Source organism: Chanodichthys erythropterus, chromosome 10 (genome assembly GCF_024489055.1).
Source record: "Chanodichthys erythropterus isolate Z2021 chromosome 10, ASM2448905v1, whole genome shotgun sequence".
In the NCBI taxonomy this organism is placed as follows: Eukaryota; Metazoa; Chordata; class Actinopteri; order Cypriniformes; family Xenocyprididae; genus Chanodichthys; species Chanodichthys erythropterus.
The window spans coordinates 7,688,699-7,704,357 of NC_090230.1; the positions used below are offsets into that span (position 1 = coordinate 7,688,699).

The 15,659-nt window shown below is 37.8% G+C and overlaps 1 protein-coding gene across 1 annotated transcript; it reads right to left on the reverse strand.

Annotated features, from left to right (window-relative positions):
* Positions 1-265: 265 nt before the first annotated feature.
* si:dkey-286j15.3 (uncharacterized protein LOC100038796 homolog) lies at positions 266-7,091 on the reverse strand. Its single transcript, XM_067398532.1, has 4 exons — positions 6,968-7,091; positions 3,417-3,580; positions 2,939-3,004; positions 266-2,750 (listed from the first exon to the last, which is right to left on the reverse strand). The coding sequence occupies exons 3-4, from the start codon at positions 2,994-2,996 to the stop codon at positions 2,209-2,211; spliced, it is 600 nt and encodes a 199-aa protein (XP_067254633.1). The 5' UTR covers positions 2,997-3,004; positions 3,417-3,580; positions 6,968-7,091; the 3' UTR covers positions 266-2,208.
* Positions 7,092-15,659: the final 8,568 nt, after the last annotated feature.

The following is a 15,659-nucleotide window of genomic DNA, read 5'->3' on the forward strand; positions in this document are numbered from 1 at the left end:
GAATTATGTGATTTACGTTTGAAATAAGACACGTAACAAACAGGTGGTTCTCACAACTATGATTAAATGGGTAAATGGGGAAGACATACTGTATCTGAATGAGTTACACTGGCATACACTGTAACACACTGCATTCATATTTTAACAGTCCTGAATCACAGGTGTTTGTCCATTTATATGCATTTTCGAATTGCATTGTGGGACCTCGATCTCTGCCAACTTTTGGCAGCCATATGCAGCACAAAAATGTATCCAACTATTTCAGCGGTAATTTTAAGACAATAACACTACAGTTTAAAAAGTGATTGCTTTATTGACATTTTAGTAGTTTGAAATTATGTATTGTCTGGGTTGAACAGGTTGTGAATTTTCATTGGATATCGCCAACTTTATTCAGAGTAGTGCCATGACAGTATGAAAGCAAGGCTGTGAGGGATAGACTTGACATGTATTCAATGGCATCAGCTGTAAAAAAAAAAAAAAAATTGTATAAAGCTCTATAACACATATCATTTTCCACAGCACATGTCGTATAGAGTTGTCTGTCTACTGAAATTTCTTGGAAAGACATTTTTTCACTGTTTCGTCAGCAGAACAATCCAAAACACATCAAATACATAACAGTGCAACCCTCTGAAGAGATGCATATCCCTCACAGCTTCATTCTGATGAATATGATGAAGGGTCATGACATGGATTCTTTTATTATTTTAATGTTCCTTGTGGTTCACTTATAAGTTTTTGCACAAAAAAAGTAAAGTATATCCCATTGTAATGTTGAAAGTAATGATGAGAGAAATAAAACCTCTTGAAACTTTGAATCAGTTTTACCAATTGCTTCGCAAATTGATTCACCTTTTCGAAGCTCTCGAAACACCACACACTGATGACACCTGCTTGTCAAAACTGTAAATGAAACTAAACCTCAGCTCATACATACCTTTTACAAACCAATTGCAAATGTTTTATTTAAAGTCTAACCTATTTAATGCAATTAACAAATCATCTAATACCAGTAAATATAAAGTGATGCCGACATTAACAATGCCAAAAATGTTAGATTGAGGATGCCAGGAATATCAGATCCAACCCCAGATGCCGTTGTGTCTGGTACCCTATACCTGTTAAACACCAATGCTGCATCCGAAATCACTTCTCTACTATATAGCAAGCGAAAAACAGTATGTAAGTGAGTTTTACTGCATTTAATCTAGTTCTATTTTATCTACTGACTATTTCATCTAGTGATGAGGTTCACAACATCATCCTGTGACGTTAAATCCTTGAAATGGAGACATTCTCTTATCTCTTACTCATTAAGACAAGTATCGCTTGAAACTATATAATCACTAGCTGAAAATCATATACTGAGACACCAGCGTTACATATCTAGCCCTGTAAGCAGGTCATGTGTTAATGTGATTAAGTTGTCATAGTAACTATCAAAAAAAAAAAAAAACAGGAATAGCATACAGTGGACCCAGAAGGTTTTTGAACACTTAAGTCACACTTAAATATCTGAATTTCATTGCATTAAAAACAACATAACAAAAGTGCAATCAGAAAACAAGAATAACCATTTGAAGCATGTTGTAAGTTTTATACACAGCAAAAATAAGTCTGTATTTGACCAAAATTCCCGAATTGTCAACAAGCTGACTATAGATAGCATGATTAATTTTTATATGATTGTCAATGAATGGAACACTAAATATCATTTTGGCTTTAATAAGTTTTCCCAATAAATAGGCAAGAATAAACCTTGTGTCCTCCATGATTCCTGTTCTCTCCGAAAACATTGCACTTGAATGCGATGAGCTTGAAAACACAAGTGTACAAAAGAGACAGATTGAAACACCAGGTGTAAATGGGAATATATCTCTCTTCTACTTGTGATCCAATCGACCAAATCGCATCTTAACGGCAGGTGAAAACAGGGCCTAAGTCCTCTTGTCCTAGAAGAACCACAATTTATATAGATCATTATATAAAACATATGAACAGATTACACAGTTTGACAACCATTGATTTTTTTCTTCACTTTGAACAATACCCATTCATTTTTAATATCTATGTTTCAGTTGAAAAGTGTACTTGTGCTATATGACACTTGTTTTGACATTTTGTTATATAATGTGTACATTTTAATTGTGTCTCAAGAGTCCAGATACTTTTTGGGGCCACTGGATAATTTGTAGTGAACAGAAATTATTCATTCTGTTCAACATCACACAAAGACACTGAATTAGTATAAAGCACAAATCCGGCATAGAGGGGTTCAGTGAATTTGGTGTTGAATGTGTATAAATGTCTGAGTTCGTGTGTGTCAGAGATGCTGTAGAAGGACAGAATGCCGGCCGGCTCGTCCAGATACACTCCTACTCTGTTATAGGGAGGTGATGGGGGAGGTATGTGTGTTCCCATATTAAAATGCCAGGCGATCAGTTTCTCCCCAAAGCAGCTCAGAATCCAGGATTTTTCATTGGCTCCAAACCTACACTCACTACCTTCTCCTTTCCTGCTGATTCCTTTATATGACACTACCATATCACCCAACCCACTCCATTCAGCCTCCCAGTAACAGCGTCCAGTCAGAGGCTCTTTACACAGAACTTGTGGAAGGCCGTCAAATCTATCTGGATGATCAGGATGCGACATCGGTTCTGGATTACATATCAGCTTTTTGTTGCCCTCTACAACAGAGAGGCGATTGTGTACCGTGTTTGGATCCAGTGTGAGATTACAGAAATCTGCACACAAGAAAACAGAACATTAAAAAAACACAGAAAATATGACCTTGGATCCACTTCTCGGTTCCACATAAATATATATATTTACAGTCAAAACATTTTATATTTGAAACTTTATTGTAAATAATGAGCTTGGTATTGTGTAAAATGGTGTCCTGTAAAGAAAAAGTATGTGTGTGTAGACCTACATTTTTGTAGTTCTGATTTACTCATGGTCTCTCCACTAAATTCCATGATCAAAGACATAATCCAGACTGTCAATGAAAAAAAAAAAAAAAGTGTACCATGTTCAATTCATCTGACTCGCAAAAAATGTTGAAGAAATAGAAATAAAAGTTTTAAAAATACAACACAATGAATAAGATACAATAAATAATTGTTAAATATAATAAATAATATTAGCTGTCCATCCTTTACTATGCTATTTTTTGTAGTTTACTAAGGTATGAAGGCACCTATTGTATCTGTTAGATTTCTTGTATAATGACACATGCAAATGTCTGACCATATGTAAAGCCACAATACCAACTTTGACGACACAGTGTTTAATTATTTAAAAACTACAGGGTTTTTCTGATTTTTTTCTGAAAAGCAGGTTTGGAAATACAAGGTTTCCATCTGACAGTGACGATATATAGTTTTAAAATTTCACTATTTTAAAATTACCTCAGCTTCTCCAGTTGGCACTTTGAAATTTTCAGTGCTTCAGCTTCACTCCTGAATCTCTCCTGAAGTTATTGATACTCAGGTCCAGCTCCTTTGGACAGGAGTTTGATGATTGTGGAGCCACACTTTAACGACAATGATCAGTGAACTTACAGATGGACAATCTGAAATAGAAAAGTAAATTATTACGCAATTGACCTTTATGCAAGCACCGCACCCCTTGGTTACTAATGCTTAACAAAACACTGCATAAGAATCAAGAAGAGCTTTCAGTGAGCAGCATGACTCAGTAAAATGTGTTCATAAGGTGGTACAAAATTTATTGGATATTATTCTTACTTGGGCTAAAATGAATAGTAACATTGTAAATAATTCTGTCTGTTGTTTCTTCTTTTATTAAAAATAATTATGCTCTTGAATAAAACATGAATAAAAACTATAGAAACTTAAAAAAGTGAGGAAATAGTCTCATGATCTTAGGCAAATAACAGTAGTATCTTTATATATACTGTTGGTAATCAAAGTTATATTTCTCTCTATATACTGTTGGTAATCACAGTTATGTACCCTCAGTTTTATGACATTCAGCTTCTCCAGTTGGCAGTTTGGACTCTTCAATGAGTCCAAAGGTCTGAGTTTGATTATACATAATTGACCCTTATCTAAGCACCGCACCCTTTGATTACAGATGCTTTACAAAACATTGCATAAAAATCATGCAGAGCTTTCGGTAAGCAGTGCGACTTTCAGCAAAATGAGTTTGTTATTGAGGTTAAGTTTACATGACAAAGCTATGCTTAAAATGGAGAAGTTTTTCCTTAGAGTTTTCCACGTACAGATGACACCATTGTCAAAACGATCCTCATTCATACGAATCCATGAAAACAACCAAAAAACTTATTCTGCTGGCAGGCCATTAGATGCAATGAAACACTGAACATGTAATATGCATGTGCATGACGTAATCATTTTCAGATTCACATTTTTTGTTGTTTACACAGAGACCATTTTCGAAAACTTCCTCTTTCAAACCTGTTTTCAAAGGTTTGTGTTTTCAGGCCACCAAAACGCCATTGTTGTGTAAATGAACGGTCAAAATGCTAAAAAAAATTGCAGTTAGATCGATTGATTTTAGAATATATTAAATGCTGGATGGCTTGTGTTGATAAATGGCATGCAATTCATTTTAAAACGTATTATATGATGGAGAAAAAAAGACTAAACGTGTTGAGCTATATAACAACAATTATTTTTCTGTCTATAAATATATCAAAAATGTTGTTCCCTTGTCTATTAAAATGTGTAATATATTAAAGCGTCTTTGGTGTTTCAATGGTTTCTACAAAATAAAACCGGAAACCAAGGGTAACACGGGTATGCAATTGACAGGCAACTCCTCACACGTCCCGGAGCCTTGGTTAAAATTGCAATTTTCTCACGATTTACAAATAGTTGAAAACATTTGGGATATTGTAAGTACTCAACTGAACAAAATATATAACACTGGCCTAGTGGTTTTTGGATACTTTACTGCAAAAATATTACATATTGCACCTTTAAAGGTGCTAAAGAGGATCTTTTTGTCGACTGAGAAACCAAAGACTGTTAGTGAGTTTTTGAAATGAGCGCATACGTAAGAACAACCCCCCTCCTTCACAGCTCATTTCGAGGGAACGCCTCCCAAAACTCGTGCACGAGTATTGGAACACGAGTGTTTGTTTACCACCGGCATTCGCTGTGACGTGTTAGTGGATTCATTATGTCGGACTCACCACAGGTAACTCATAATCTGCAGTTGTTACTCCTGTCTCCTGACAAAAACATTGCATGCGACGCCTGTAGAGTGTGGAAAGTTACTGGAGCGTGCAGCCGCGCACGTCTCGCACAAGGAGCGTCGTGGCAGTGATCGACAAGCCAGAGGACCAATCATCGCGTAAACGATTGGCTGATGTTTTTAAGGCCCTACCCATAGACTGTAAAAAATATGGATGTAGCGTCCGTGACGTCACCCAGAGTTCTGAACAGCATTTTTGAAGCGAAAATGAAGCCGCTGCCATCTTAGCTGCGCGTCACCGCACGTCACTCCCGGATAACTGAAAATGGCCAAAGAGGCGGGACGTGGTTTGAGCTGATGTGACTGGTTGCTGAAACCATGCCCACCTAGCTCGACGTGACCATGTTAGCAGGCAAAGGAGCTATCTGTCTATCTTAGATACGATACGACCTAAAATATTAATGAAGATAAGTTTTATCATTAGAATAATGATAGTGATGAATAGACAGCAAGACAGCTACCTAGGTTTTCGGACGCAGCTCTGGACTCAATGAGATTCTGCTCTATTTTGGAGCCTGTCCCTAGCGGCCAGTCGATGAATCGCAGTTTAAGTCCCTCCTGTATTTGGCTTCACGAGAGACTAGGGGAGGTTGCCGCTTGGCCCTAGCCTGGGTGCCAGCCCGAACCCCGCCCACAACATTTTTTGGACGGGAAGTTCGGTCTGGACTTGATCCATTGTGGAGTAATTATGCTCGGCTTCCAGAAGGCCGAGCCAATCAAATTGCCAGGGCGGGCTTTAATCGATGATGGACAGGCTATCTGCGGTTACGTAACCACCCACATCATCAAAGAGCGCTTGGGTTGAATCGGTTTTCACCAACGATGACTGCAGCTGGAGAAGTAAGATGTTTAGATTCCGCTCTCACGTCTGTAATAAAAAAAATCGACAGCGCATTAATTTTAAAAGACGAACAAAGAACCGCAATCAAGGCATTTGTCGATGGGAAAGATGTGTTTGCCGTCCTTCCAACGGGATTCGGCAAAAGTTTAAGTACAAGTTCAACATACGTCACTTACTGCGTTGCTCTGATTGGTTGTAGGTCTATCCAATTGAGTGCAGAGGTTTTTTCGGTTAAGACACGCCCCATAATTCAAGTGCAATTGAGCAGTATCACACTCACATTCTGCCTAGAATATGAGTATGACGAAGTCAGGCTAGCTTGGCCCTACCTCGTGCACAGATTATGTATATTAATATTATTCCTTTCAGAGCACCTAATAAATAGTCTTTTATCAGTTAGTTAGTCCATATTTTTTTCTCTCTTTAGCACCTTTAAGGCTCCTCCAGGAGCTCACAAAGTCTGCAGGTGCAGCCTCGCCTCATAGCATCAAATAAACTAAACTAAAACCAAACTTATTAGAAAAATCAACGCTTGAACATACTTCAACGTGATGAGAACTATCTAAAATGACAGAAACCATCTTTTATCACACCTTCTGATCTTGAGAAAATACGTAGCATTAGAAAGATTTAAGACTCCAGCTTCAATATTAGACCACTGTTTATAACTCGGTAATTTCTTAATTTATGTCAGGAGTGCAAAATCACCATTCAAATTCTGTCGTTTTTGCCATTTTGAATAGAATAACACGGATTCATATTTAGTCATGTCTGCACAGGTTTGTTTAGGCCTAACGTTTAAAGTTTTTCACTAAACTGCATCCATTACTTTTATTCAAAAAGTGTGCATATTTGGAGAAATATTGTTATACTTACACTTTTCATATTTCTTTAGGCAGAATCATGATTTCTATTCATTTTCCACTGAATTTCGCGATCTGATGAGCATAGCGGCTTCCAGCGTTGTCCCACTGTGCTTCTCTTCCGCGATCTGTTATGAACGGTTATGACTCAGAGGAAGATCATTCTCTCCCTGCACAGACTCAACTCATTACATCTTCATAACCTTCATGTGTTCTCTGAATTATCGTGAATAGCTATGGGTAATTGCCCACGAACGCCCTCCTATTTAAAACAAAAAACTTGAATTTCAAAAATGCGATGAGCTCAGCGCTCTGATCAAAAGTGGGAATTAAGTGGGCTTAGCTGCTTTAGCTTTCTGTCTGTGTACATAACCAATATAGGGTTAGATTCTCGCCAAAAGTATTGCGGTCACGGATCAAAAAATAATAAGCATGGATCAAACATTTAAAAAAACATGTAAAAATATATTGCACAAACTGAAACAAATAATGCAAAATGAATGGCAAAGAACGTTGGATCAAAGTGTGAATAGAAAAATTAAAAATGCATTTTAAAAAATAACATGAAGCATGAATCAAAACTTTAAACACATTAAAAAATTATATTGCACAAATCTTAAACTTGTGTTTGTGCTCTTAAAAGTTGTTTTCCTTGCTTTTATTACTCTGTACTTTGTGCTTTCCTAGATTTTCTGCTCATATTTTACTCTTTTGTATGCTTGTGCTGTTTTTCTCTTTGCTCTTCTTTCCATGTTCTGTTCTTGCATTTCCAAATGTTGCAGTTTGAGTTTCATGTAAATTAGGCCGAGTTTAAGCGTCACCATTGGTCCACTAGTTCTAGAGTGACAGCTCCTCCTCTTAATACTGTCGCATGGAATTGATATTGATGCTGTTGAAATTCTACAGCAGAGCGATGATATATCAGATCATTATCTAGTCTCGTGTATAATACAATTAGCCAAGGCTGCAAAACCACCACCCAGCCATAAATATTGTAGAACCATCACATCTACCACTAAAGATTGCTTTATAAATAATCTCCCCGAGCAGTTTCATCGCCTTAGTATACCTGACAACTTAGAAGAACTCGATGCTGCAACAGAAACTATTGGCTCTCTCTTTTCCAGCACATTAGATGCAGTCGCTCCTTTACGTCTAAAGAAGATTAAGGAAACTAATCCAACGCCGTGGTATGATGGGCACACTCGGGCTCTAAAACGAGCTGTTAGAAAAGTTGAACGTAGTTTGAAGAAAACAAAACTAGAAGTTTTTCGCCTTTCGTGGAAAGAAAAAATGATTGAGTACAGAACGGCTATAAGAAATGCTAGATCTACTAATTTTTCAAATCTCTTAATAGAAAACAAACATAATCCTAGGTATTTATTTGACACAGTGGCTAAATTAACTAGAAACAGAGATTCAACTGCTGACGTTTCCATAGAGCACAGCAGTAATGACTTTATGAACTTCTTTACTTGCAAGATTGATAATATTAGAGAGAAAAATTAAAAACATGCAACCGTCTACAGTTTCGCTTCAGACAGTGCACTGTAGTGTCCCTGAGGTAAAACTAGAATCATTCGCCGCTATAGGAGAGGAAGAATTATCTTATAATTAATTAACTTATCAAATCATCAAAATCAACAACATGTATGTTAGACCCAATGCCGACTAAACTACTGAAAGAAATGCTTCCAGAGGTCGTAGGTCCACTTCTTGATATAATTAATTCATCCTTAACACTAGGATACGTGCCAAAAACCTTTAAGCCGGCTATTATTAAACCTCTTATTAAAAAACCTCAACTAGATCCGAGAGATTTAGTAAATTACAGGCCAATCTCGAATCTACCTTTTCTGTCAAAGATACTAGAAAAGGCAGTTTCAACACAACTGTGTTCCTTTTTAGAAAGAAATGGAATCTGTGAGGATTTCCAGTCAGGATTTAGACCATACCATAGTACTGAGACTGCTCTCATTAGAGTTACAAACGATCTACTCTTATCATCCGATCGTGGCTGTATTTCTCTATTAGTGTTATTAGATCTCAGTGCTGCTTTTGACACTATCGATCACAACATTCTTCTAAAAAGACTTGAAAACTATATTGGCATTAGTGGAATTGCTTTGGCATGGTTCAAATCGTACTTATCTGACCGTTATCAGTCTGTAGTAGTTAATGAAGAGATGTCGTATCGATCACAGGTTAAATATGGAGTACCATAAGGCTCAGTACTAGGACCATTGCTTTTCACTCTGTACATGCTGCCCTTAGGAGAGATAATTAGGAAGCATGGTGTTAGTTTTCACTGCTACGCTGACGATACTCAGCTCTATATTTCCTCGCGCCCTGACGAAACCTACAAATTCACAAAACTAACAGAATGCATAGCTGACATTAAAAACTGGATGACAAGAATTTTCTTATTATTAAATTCAGAAAAAACTGATATCCTAATCTTTGGACCAAAAACCTCCTCACGAAAAAACCTTGAATACTCTCTAACACTTGAAGGATGCTCCATTAAATCTTCGTCCTCAGTTAGGAACCTGGGTGTTCTCTTTGATACCAATCTTTCATTTGAAAGTCATGTTTCTAGTATCTGTAAAACCGCCTTCTTCCATCTAAAAAATATATCTAAATTACGGCATATGCTCTCAATGACAAATGCGGAACAGTTGGCTCATGCATTCATGACCTCAAGACTAGATTATTGTAACGCTCTACTGGGTGGTTGTTCTGCTCGGCTTTTAAACAAACTACAGTTGGTCCAAAATGCGGCAGCTAGAGTTCTTACTAGAACCAGAAAGTATGACCATATTAGCCCAGTTCTGTCAACATTACATTGGCTCCCTATTAAACATCGTATAGATTTTAAAGTCTTGCTAATTACTTATAAAGCTCTAAATGGTTTAGCTCCCCAGTACCTAAGTGAGCTCTTAATGCATTATAGTCCTTCACGTTTATTGCGATCTCAGAATTCAGGCCAGTTGATAATACCCAGAATATCAAAATCAACTGAAGGCGGCAGATCCTTTTCCTATTTAGCACCTAAACTCTGGAACAATCTTCCTAGCATTGTTCGGGAAGCAGACACACTCTGTCAGTTTAAATCTAGACTAAAAACACATCTCTTTGCTCTTGCATACACATAACACATTATCAATACATTAACATTTTTCAAATCCGTTAAAGGATTGTTACGCTGCAATATTTAGGTCGGCCGGAACCGAGAACATTTCCTATAACACAAGATATACCTGTACATCAGAATAAGAATGGCATCTACGCTAATATCAGTCTCTCTGCTTATCCTGAGGTTTGCCGGGTGCTGGATTCAGGCCGTATCCAGATCAGATGGAGAACCAGTGTCTGGACCTGACTACAACGTAGCCCAGGAGACAATGGGCCTACAGACCCAGCTCTGGCTGCATCTATATGCATCAGATTTTTAATCCCCGTATCCGCTTACATATATTTATATATAATCTATTTTTAATCTCTATAATAAAAATGTATAATTCAGATTTTGATCTCCATATCCATTTACATATATTATATATATCTTCCAAGGGGTTTTTTCCCTCCTAGGACTTTTTTCCCAGTGCTAGCACGCTGGGTTTTTCTCCTAGGGGGTTTTTTCCACCCCTGGGAGTCAGCCGACATTGGCTTAATGTAGCACCATCTTGTATATGTTACATATTACCACGCTTGTTTGTACCGCTTATTTTTAACCACTTCCCTTTTTCTGTGCTTCTAATATGTAAAGCTGCTTTGAACAATTACCAATTGTAAAAGCTCTATATAAATAAATTTGACTTGACTTGACTTGACTTGACTTGACTCTAGCCAATCAATCGAAGAGAGGGAGATGACATCAAGATAACCGTCACAGCTGGCAATTTCCAAGAAGGGGTAAAATCTTTCCATGGTATAGGACACCTTAATGTCTGCAACTAGACCTGTCACCGGTATATACGTCTACCTGGACAATCTTTTATTGTTAAATTCACCATCCTTACTACAACCTGTCACAGCTGTGCCTGTCTGACGATCCATCACTCTTATATTCACTTTTAATGCACCTACCACTGGACCTGCACCGCGAAACGCAACTGCCACTATGTAGCGGCCTCATAACGTCACTCTTATATGTGCATGGCTCGTCTATACCTGTTATATAGAGTACCTCAAGGATGACGTGTTTTTGTAGGCCAAACCAGAAGTTAGCGGCGCACGGGTTCCCTCGGTTGAAAGCCTATGTATTTTTCCCATTGACTTTTGGAAAATCGCAGAGAATAAGCTCTGTGTTTAACAAAGGGTTATGACACTTACACGTTTTGTCTATCAAGATAATCTTTACAAGTTAACACAACATTTATACATTTTGAAGCCTAAATAAAGTCATCAGATATAAAAGGCTAACAGTAGGCTATAAACGAACTACACTCCATGGTCGCGGATCAACGTCGTCACCACCAAGCTTCCTCAAACTTTATTTAAAAAACAACGTTATTTAAAAACATGCTCGCTGATTATGATGTGCGCTGTGTATGAATACTTATCCACTTTTTCATGAGAAATGCTGTCCAAATGTCATGATGACGTCTAAAGTCCCCGCCAAAGGAAGTAGGCCTAGTCCCTTTTAGCACTTTGTTAGCAACCGCCGTTTTTAAGACACAATAAAGGTTTAAAAAAATCACAAGCGGGTTATTACTGGTGTGTTTTATGTCATAGATCAAAACGTGAAAATATTTAGAGGCTTTGTTTACCACAGACCTTATTTCAGGCGATTTAGCAAAAACCCATTAAAAAAACCCATAGACTTTACAGCATTGGAACCGGGAGCCCTAAAATGCTAACTCACTTCTGGGTTTTGCCTACAAAAATGCGTCATCCCTGAGGTACTCTATTGCTGTTAGATAGTTTTAGTATTCATACAATAATAATATGCTTGCTTATTGTCTCTTAAATTGGGGACTGGAGTTGTGTTTATAAATTAAGTGCCTTAAAGGGTTAGTTCACCCAAAAATGAAAATTCTGTCATTTATTACTTACCCTCATGCCGTTCCACACCCGTAAGACCTTCGTTAATCTTCGGAACATAATTAAGATATTTTTGTTGAAATCCAATGGTTCCGTGAGGCCGTCATAGGGAGCAATGACACTTCCTCTCTCAAGATCCATAAAGGTATTGAATCTGCTGTTCTGAGTGCCAAAGTCACATGATTTCAGCCATTGGCAGTTTGACACGCGATCTGAATCATGATTCGATACGCTGATTCATTTGTGCTCCGAAGCTTCATGAAGCAGTGTTTTGAAATCACTAAATAAGTTGTTATTTTGTTTTTTTGGCGCACCAAACATATTCTCCTCGCTTTATAATATTAATATTGAACCACTGTTCTCACATGAACGGATTTAAATATGTTTTTAGTACCTTTATGGATCTTGAGAGAGGAAATGTCATTGCTCCCTATGAAGGCCTCACTGAGCCATCAGATTTCAACTAAAATATCTTTCGAATTTCAACTAAAATATCTTTAAAATATGTTCTGAAGATTTCTTCTTCAACTTACAGGTGTGGAACGACATGAGGGTGAGTAAAAAATGACAGAATTTTCATTTTTGGGTGAACTAACCCTTTAAATTAAGTGCATTCAAAAATTGCCTTAACCAATTTATCATAAATGTATTGTTTAAGGAAGAGAAGTCAAGAAAATTTAGACCCCCATAATCATAGCTGTTTATAACAACAGACTTTTTCATATAGTTTCCTAGGTAATTGCCCATGAACACCCTCCCATTAAAAAAACAAAAAACTTGAATTTCAAAAATGCAATGAGCTCAGCGCTTCAGAAGTGGGAATTAAGTGGGCTTAAGCTGCTTTCGCTTTCTGTCTGTGTACATAACCAACCCAGAGAAATGTTTATAAACATGAAACATACTAAACATACGACAATAGGCAATACGATTATGTGATTTTTATGCGATTTGGGGTATTTTTTTTTTATAATAATAAACAAGACATGGAAATTCTAAGCAGGTGCTATTAGCTGCATATAAAATGGTACAAATAGCATCAATAGCATACAGTCATCAGATCTACATCTGTGCATACAGTCAACTGTACATTACAGGAAATAATGAATATCATAAGATGTACACAATGTTATTGATTAAGGCTTTAACTTTGCTGGAGGTAGCCTAAATAATGTATCCAAGTAATACTTCAAATCTTTACAAAATATAATAAATAGGGGCTTTACAGAAAAAAAATTGCACTTATGTATAAAACATTTAGCTTTATTAGAAAATATAAAATACAAATGTTGTCCTTTAGATTGTTATCAACATGAAAAAAACAAACAAAACATCCTTGTACAACAAAGAAAAAGAGAGAAGCACGTATAAATAAACAAACAAAGGAACAAAGAGGATCCCTGTCAGGAAACATTTATTTATTTTATTTTTATTTTATTTTTTATAAAGATTCACAGGGTAAAATTGATGTAGCAATTTAAAGGATACCTCTTTGACCTTGTTCGTTATTAAATAGGCCTATTTATTGGGTAAAGACCACACTCTTCCAGGGAAAATCATGAAGATAATTACTCTCGTGAAATACAACAGAAGGAACAATAGTTAACAGTATCTCACAGAAGGGAGTACACCACTCACATTTTTGTAAATATTTAATTATAACATGTGACAACACTGAAGAAATGACACGTTGCTAAAATGTAGTGAGTGTACAGCTTGTATAACAATGTAAATTTGTTGTCTCCTTAAACTAATTCAACATACAGCCATTGATGTCTAAACTGCTGGCCACAGAAGTGAGTACACCCCTAAGTGAAAATGTACAAATTGGGCCCAATTAGCCATTTTCTCTCCCCGGTGTCATGTGACTCGTTAGTGTGACTCAGGTGTGAGTGGGGAGCAGGGGCCCGTTTCAATAAGGAGGTTCAGCCAACTCTAAGTTAAGACTTGAACTCTGAGTTGACTTACTCTGAGATGGGAAACTCTGAGTTTTCTGTTTCAGAACAGCTGATCTGAGTTAGTTCAGTCGACTCTGAGTAGGTTGACTCAGAGTTAAGTGTGTGCACCACGACTATGAAAAAACGTCATCAATGCAGCTCCGATATTACAATTCACCATGGCAACAGCATGTGACAAAATGACGTCTGCATTCTTCAATAGTCAATGCAAGTTTAATTCTTATCACTGTTATAATATAAAAGGTGAAAACTGGTAGAATGGTAAGTTATTGAACTAATATTCATTTTCATGGTATCCCACATGCAAAAAATGCAAAAAAAAAAAAAAAAGATAATAGGATGCAATAATAAGAGTGTAAATGATTTTAGCATTATTAAACACTCGTTACGCAATTTACTTCCACTTTTAGAACATGCTCTTCATTTTTAAAAATAAATATTGAAAATAAATGCCTTTCTGATGTGATATGCGAGCTCAGCAGAAGGCGGATTCGAACCCAGTCAATCACCTCACAAGTTAATTCTCTGCACCCAACACACTATTGCCTACACCACTACAGCCACAGGAGTATGCATCAATTTTAACCTGGTCTGACATTTGTGGGCAGAGCTACTGTAAATTTGTACTTGGTAATAGACACACACAAAGCCCCCCCCCCCCCCCCCCCTCTCTCTCTGAGGATCTGAAAAAAAGAATTGTTGCTCTACATAAAGATGGTGTAGGCTATAAGATTGCCAAGACCCTGAAACTGAGCTGCAGCACGGTGGCCAAGATGATACAGTGGTTTAACAGGACAGGTTCCACTTAGAACAGGCCTCGCCATGGTCGACCAAAGAAGTTGAGTGCACATGCTCAGCACCATATCCAGAGGTTGAAGGGGTGGGGGGTCAGCCTGTCAGTACTCAGACCATACGCCGCACACTGCATCAAATTGGTCTGCATGGCTGTCGTCCCCTTCTAAAGATGATGCACAAGAAAGCCTGCAAACAGTTTGCTGAAGACAAGCAGACTAAGGACATAGATTACTGGAACCATGTCCTGTGGTCTGATGAGACCAAGATAAACTTATTTGGTTCAGATGGTGTCAAGCGTGTGTTGCGGCAACCAGGTGAGGAGTACAAAGATAAGTGTGTCTTGCCTACAGTCAAGCATGGTGGTGGAGTGTCATGATCTGGGGCTGCATGAGTGCTGCTGGCACTGGGGAGCTACACTTCATTGAGGGAACCATGAATGAGCAGAGCATGATCCCCTACCTTTGGAGACTGGGCCGCAGGGCAGTATTCCAACATGATAACGACCCAAACACACCTCCAATATGACCACTGCCTTGCTAAAGAAGCTGAGGGTAAAGGTGATGGACTGGCCAAGCATGTCTCCAGACCTAAACCCTATTGAGCATCTGTGGGGCATCCTCAAACGGAAGGTGGAGGAGCGCAAGGTCTCTAGCATTCACCAGCTCTGTGATGTCGTCATGAAGGAGTGGAAGAGGACTCCAGTTGCAACCTGTGAAGCTCTGGTGAACTCCATGCCCAAGAGGATTAAGGCAGTGCTGGAAAATGATGGTGGCCACACAAAATATTGACACTTTGGGCCCAATTTGGGCATTTTCACTTAGGGGTGTACTCACTTTTGTAGCCAGCGGTTTAGATATTAATGGCTGTGTGATGAGTTATTTTGAGGGGACAGCAAATTAACACTGTTAT

Coding starts and splice junctions, on each gene's coding strand:
- si:dkey-286j15.3 (XM_067398532.1), bottom strand. CDS start 2,996: ATGTCTTTGATCATGGAATTTAGTGGAGAGACCATGAGTAAATCAGAA. Junction 2,751..2,938: donor TAAATCAGAACTACAAAAAT/GTAGGTCTACAC, acceptor TCTTGTGTGCAG/ATTTCTGTAATCTCACACTG.